This window comes from Suricata suricatta, chromosome 5, assembly GCF_006229205.1.
Source record: "Suricata suricatta isolate VVHF042 chromosome 5, meerkat_22Aug2017_6uvM2_HiC, whole genome shotgun sequence".
Classification (NCBI taxonomy): domain Eukaryota; kingdom Metazoa; phylum Chordata; class Mammalia; order Carnivora; family Herpestidae; genus Suricata; species Suricata suricatta.
In genome coordinates, this window is record NC_043704.1 from 152,884,114 (window position 1) to 152,890,425 (window position 6,312).

General features: G+C 49.1%; 1 protein-coding gene across 1 annotated transcript in view; it reads left to right on the forward strand.

Annotated features, from left to right (window-relative positions):
- Nucleotides 1-658: 658 nt before the first annotated feature.
- SCN11A (sodium voltage-gated channel alpha subunit 11) overlaps nt 659-6,312 on the forward strand; it is an 88,481-nt gene continuing 82,827 nt past the window's right edge. Inside the window, exons 1-3 of the mRNA XM_029938789.1 lie at nt 659-925; nt 3,977-4,095; nt 5,304-5,405. Of these exons, the coding sequence (XP_029794649.1) occupies nt 659-925; nt 3,977-4,095; nt 5,304-5,405 (488 nt within the window). The remainder of the gene's footprint in view (nt 926-3,976; nt 4,096-5,303; nt 5,406-6,312) is intronic.

Sequence of the window (6,312 nt, forward strand, 5' to 3'; positions counted from 1 at the left end):
CCAGAAGAGCTATCACCCCATGGTAGAGTGCCCTGTTAGTGTTGGCAAATCACTTCTGCTCTCTTGGATCTTTACTTCTGCCAGGTCTGGGTTTCAGAAGTAAGACAGTTGGTGTAGGATCCTAAGTGTTAGCAGAAATGTTCTTGCCTGTGTTTATGGCCTTTTTGTTTGCATTTCATCATATTTTAGGAACTTTGCTAACCAAATGTGAGAAAATGCATGCACTTAATAGTTTTGATTTTGCAACGCATACTCATGGCCCACTTGATTCCCTATTTCTTCCTCTCCTGTTCGCACTGTGGCCACTTAGTCACCATCTGCAGGCCTCGTTTCAGTAGTTTGGCTGGTTCAGTCTTACTGTCTTGTTCAATGCTTGGGTCTCAATTTTAGAGACTGGGTTTCTTCTGTCCATCATTCCTGAACTTCACTTTCCATTTACAGCCAGGTCCTCCCGAAATGATGGCCTGCTTTGGTCCTCCCTGTGCCCAGAATTCCTGCTGTATGCACAATGACAGACACCTCTGCTGGCTCCCAAGCCCCCTCACTTCACTCACTTCTTGTAGCTCCCCTGACATCACCCCCAAAGAGAAGAATTTTGGGGCAGGCTGTGTGATTTCTCTTTCAGAGCTCTCCGAGGATCTCTGTCCCGAGGATTAAAATGGACGACAGGTGCTACCCAGTGATCTTCCCAGATGAACGAAATTTCCGTCCCTTCACTCCTGACACCCTGGCTGCAATTGAGAAGCGGATCGCCATCCAGAAGGAGAAAAAGAAGCGCAAAGACCAGACGCCGACAGAACCCTTGCCTCGGCCTCAGCTTGACCTGAAGGTCTCCAGGAAGTTGCCCAAACTCTATGGCAACATTCCCCAGGAGCTGATAGCGCGGCCCCTGGAAGACTTGGACCCGTTCTACAGAAATCATAAGGTAGTGGAAGGGGGGTCTGCGGCGTGCTCTAACCATGCAGCTGTAACTGGTGCTCCAAGAAGCTCCTAACATTGATCTTGGGGTTTGCAGGGGTATCTGTCCTTCTTTGCTCTCAGCACTGGCTCTTGCCTCCACAGTCCTGAGAACCTCTTTCAGTCATTTCCTCTCTGCAATGCATGTCTTGGCAAAGAAGAGACGGTCCAGGAGCAGCAGGAAGGTTAGAAGGAAAGCAGAGAAAAGATAAATGATGTCAGGAAAGAGAACTGGACTAGCAATAAAAAAAAATTGGGGGTAGGCCGTTTAAGTGACTGGCTTTTTGACTTTGGACAAATCACTTCACTAATCCTCTTTCTTCTAATCTGTAAAATGGGAATAATGCATGCTTCCTAAAACATGGACAGGCTATGGAAGCACTGCAGTATGTTTCCCTCGAAAAACTCCTCAACTGTAGGCTTTTTAGGCTATTACATGAGAATTTTGGAGGTTGGGTCATACACCAGCATGATGCACAATAGAAGCTCAATAAACGAAGCCCAAGAATATGGTAATCAAGTGAGCAGGTGGGGATTTTATGTAAATCCACGCCAGTATGTGATAGGTTTGCCGTGTAACCTACCTGAATGTAGTTCTTTCCAAGGAATTCTAGTAAAAGTTCCCTAAAGGGGCTCCTAAGTGCGGAAATGTGAGCTTTGGGCTCCTCAGACGGCTGCTCAAAAGCCTGGGCAGTGACAACAGTCCTCTGCAGACTGTCCTCTTTCCGGAAAAGCCTAGAAGACCTTCCCGTAATAACCCCATTGTGTGATCCAGCAGAGAATGGAAACCCCGCCTCACGAGACGGAGGTCAGAGAGGAAGGAAGTTTGGGTAGACGGCTTAGAAATATGAGATGCTGAGCCCATTCTCTGCTGGCAGCCATGAGAAGCTGATCTCTCCAGAGGAGTGCCACCTGGTATGTCCCTGCATCGGGACAGACTTAGGGTTTCCAGGCCACACAGGAACTGTGTGTCTAGAGGAAAGTGGGGAGTGAGTGGGAAAGACAAGAGCGAGGAAGAGAGATACTCCAATACTTCTCCTTCCCCCGATGCCCCAGGACTGCAGGGGCTTCTGGGAGGCAGAGTTGTGAACCGTGGGCTCGCAGGCGCAGTGTGCTGTGCGGCAGACGGCCCTGGGAGGGCAGGTGCTGTGCCAGCCTGGGTGGACATTCTAGGACCGTCCCTTCTCCGCGGGGCTCTCCCTTTGAATCAGAAGACGTGATGTCTCCGTACAGCTCTGCACACCCACGACCCACACGGCTGGTGCTCTCGGCAGGCATGTGAGGTACACGTGGTCGTCAGCACCCGCCTCGCAAATGAGGAATCCAGACTAGATGGGGAGTGGCTTATGCCAAGTCAAGCAACCAGTACGGGATGGAGCTGGGCCTCAAACCCAAGGGCTCTTTCTGTCGTCCAAGGCTACTTCCTTTCTTGAAACTCCCATTTTGAAGAGCTATAGAGACAGAAGGAGCTGGTACCTATCATTTTAATAATTTAAGCCCTGGCGAGTATAGATAACTACACCATTAGTTGAAGTATTTAAAACAGTGAGAAATGGCATTAATAAAACATCAAGGAGCAGAGAGCCAGAGCCAGAGCCTATTAATTTGGGGTGACCCCCGCTTCAGTGAGAGGTTTGCTCTCTCCCCTAAAATTGTCTTTCCAGCCAAAGGAAGAGCCCAGAATCCCTAAAGTGGGTCTTGAGCCCCTGCGCTCATAGCTTTCCAAGAACCCTGTGGCCCATTTCCTCTTGTTATAGAGGCAACAGAAAATATCCTGCTCCATTTTTTCCTGCAGCCAGATGGCCAGCAGACAAGTAAGTTCCAGCAGCTCCGCGAAGGAAGGTGGATGGCTGGCAGAGGCTGAAGTCCTGGTTCCTCAGCCAAGGCAGCACCCACCCTGCTATACTGGGCCTTGGCGACAAGGCCCGTCCTTCCGGTATGAGAACAGACTGGATCATATGTCAAGTGGTGCTTCTGCCAATCCGCAAGGAGCAGGACGCAGGGTGACCCTCATTCTGTGAAGGCTTTTGTAACTAACAGTCTTGGGGACATGTAAGGGGACAGTCCAGTGACAGCTAACTGGAAAGAAGGAGGTTGATGTCAGAAGCCTATGAGTGATGGGTTCTTCTGCAAGTGCTGCTTCATTCCTGGACCCTACGAAGAAAGGGGCACATGTCTGGGGCCCAGTGGGCATTTTGGAGGGGACAGTGGGCCGTTAGCACGTCTCTCCTGGGTGGGGCATCCCTGGACCTGCCCACTAAAGACCAGTGGGGTCTCTGGTGGTTGTGACGAACAGCCAGAGATGCCCACACGTATTTCCAGATGCCATCTGTAGGGCCTCCCTCGCCAGCTGGGAACCAGAGGCAGATTTGCCTGTATGTCAGTGGGGAGAATGGGGGAGAGCGAGTCTGGGAATTTTGACGACTTTTTCTGTGGAAGATCCTCAAAGTTAGGATCGATCAGTAGACTCTCTCTTACAGAGCAGCTCAGGTACAGTGATACAAATCCCCCAGTTCCCTGACGATTCTAAAATTTGTGACGAAGCTTCCATTAGTAATCAAAACAATTTAACATAATCTGAGTGTGAATGTCCGGTACTACTTCCCACATCTCCAAGTTCCATCTAGTTCTCACCTCCCTGGACGCATACCGTGGATACAAGACAAAGCATTTGGTTTGGCTCAGTTACTAGTCTTCACCCTTGTTTCTTTATTTGCAGGGCCTATATGCTCCGTTCCTGGAGCTTCCGGAGGATTCCACCGCCCAGTAGTTGTTGTGGGACTCTGGGCCACATGGTGGATCTGTTGGTGTCCAGAGTCACAATGTGGGCTGGTCAGAAAGTGCCTTGGGCTTCAAAGTGACAGCGCTCGAATCAGAGACTGTCATGAGTATGATAAGCCAGGCCACACCTCAATCTGTGGCTCCGCGGAATTTTCTCTCAATGAACTAACTCATGATGATAAATATTGTTCTGTCCCTGCATGTAATTCTTGTTCCACGTGTGTGTTTGCTTTTGCAGACCTTCATGGTATTGAACAAAAAAAGGACAATCTACCGCTTCAGTGCCAAGCGTGCCTTGTTCATTTTTGGGCCCTTCAATCCCATCCGAAGTTTGGCCATTAGGATCTCGGTCCATTCATATCCTCTCGTTGCGTCTTCCACTCAGTCCAGGTCATGGGAAAAGTGCAGGAGCCCCAGGCCGAGTGGAAGTAGCCGAGTGCCTACTGGGGCGTGTACTGGGGCTGTGTGAGAACCAGGCTTGGCCTTGCTCCAGGATCCGGTGGCCTCAGAAGGAGACGGGCCAGTTAGTGTTAGTGGGATGGGCAGTTTGGGAGTGGTAGTGTGGAGAGGCACCGTGGTGCTTGCTGGAGGCCTCCAGGGTGACTTCCTGGAGGAAGGAACATCTAAGTTGAGACCCAGACAAAGATTGCAAACCGTCAACCTGTGCTCTGTGTTTACCTGCTAACCGTGTGGTGTTGGACCTACACGCTATCTAAAGCTCTATGGAAACAGTCTGTAATGTTAAAAGCCGAGATTTCTGGCTTCTGTCTCAAGGCTCAGCCTGTAGTCCGAGCTGGCAAAACTTGGTGTAGTGAGACACCAGTGCCTCTCTTAGGGGGGCCATGTGAGCTCTGCTTCGCCACCCCTCTGCCCCCCCTCTGTGACCCAGTTTCAGCCCATTTTACCTATTTAAATGCCTCTCCAGACTCTTAAGACTTTGAGCTTGCAACTGCGGTCTTAACAGATAAGACAGGAAGGAATTACTGAGCATTCTTGCTGTGCGCAGCGGGTGCTGGAGACCCCAGGCAGGATTAGACTGGGGGAGGTGAGACAGCCAGGGACTGGTGCACATACTGAGGTACTCGGGGGGCGGGGGGCGGTGGTGGAAGGGAATAGCCTTCAGGTGGCTCCCTAGAAGCAGAGTCTGAGACGAGGATTCTTATTAATGACTTGGTAGAGAAGCTGCTCTCTGGAGAAGGAAGGAGGGAAGCAGGATGGAGCAGAAAGAGGGGCAAGCAGGGACGGGGACTCGGCGGCACCCACGTCAGCTTGAGCCCACCAGGAGCTCCGCAGCACAGATCCTGTCGCAGAGCTGTCCACCGGGAAGCCAGGGCCAGCTGTTGTGTCTCAGTCGGTCAGACACGAGGAAGGGAGTGGTAGCTCCAGGTGACAAGGCTGCTGTTTGCTGAGGACAGATCTTTAGGGGAGGGGACGGTGTGAGTGGTTGGCCGCCAACGCTCACTGTACGCAGACAGGTGCACCTGCAGAAAAGGGGACCTGGCGGTGCGCCCGCAGCCTCCGCCTGACGGATGACGTGTGTACCTGCCTTAACACACAGCGGCCACCTTGTTCAGCATGTTCATCATCTGCACCGTCATCATCAACTGCGTGTTCATGGCCACTGCGCATGGGAAGGACAACAGTAATCTATATACCGAAAAGGCCGAGTAAGTGTTTGTTCTGCACGCGTCCAGCCTAAGGGTTTAAACACACATGCCCAAAAGATCTATGATTAGATCAGGGATATATCGAGAAAGACAAAGTCACCCACGATTCCAGCTCCCCTGAACAAATGCTGGCAGAAGTCAATTTTAGTTTCATACACCTATTTTTTACAATTGTTTTTAAAGACCTTTAAAGATAATAAGCAGCACACACACAACTTTTCAGTCTAGCTTTTATGTGGTTTTCTTTGCGTTTGTATAGGCTTCATAGGCATCACTTTTATGGCTATATAATATTTTATCAAGTGAATAAACCATAATTTACTGAACTGTTCTAGTATCATACGCCTATAAATATCATTGCAACAAGCAACTTTTTTGCATAAAGCTACTTTTAAAAAATGATTACTTTTCTTATGATAGAGTCTCGGAATGTACATTTTAATGCTTGAAGAACATATGGTGAAGAAAATATTTTCCAAGACATTTGGGAAGGTTATTTATTTATAGAGTTAAAAATACTTATGTTTCCTGCTTTTTCCTCAAGGGTTTTTATGATTTCCTGTCTCACATTCAGATCCTTTATCCACTTTGAGTTGATTTTTGTGTCTGGTGTAAGAAAGTGGTCTAATCTCATTCTTCTGCATGTTGCTGTCCAGTTCTCCCAGCACCACCTGCTAAAGAGGCAGTCTTTTTTCCATTGGATACTTTTCCTGCTTTATCAAAGATTAAGTGGTCATATACTTGTGGGTCCAGTTCTGGGTTCTCTTTTCTATTCCATTGGTCTATGTGTCTGTTTTTGTGCCAACACCATACTGTCTTGATGATGACAGCTTTGTAGTAGAGGCTAAAGTCTGGAATTGTGATGCCTCCCGTTTTGGTTTTCTTCTTCAATATTACTTGGCTATTC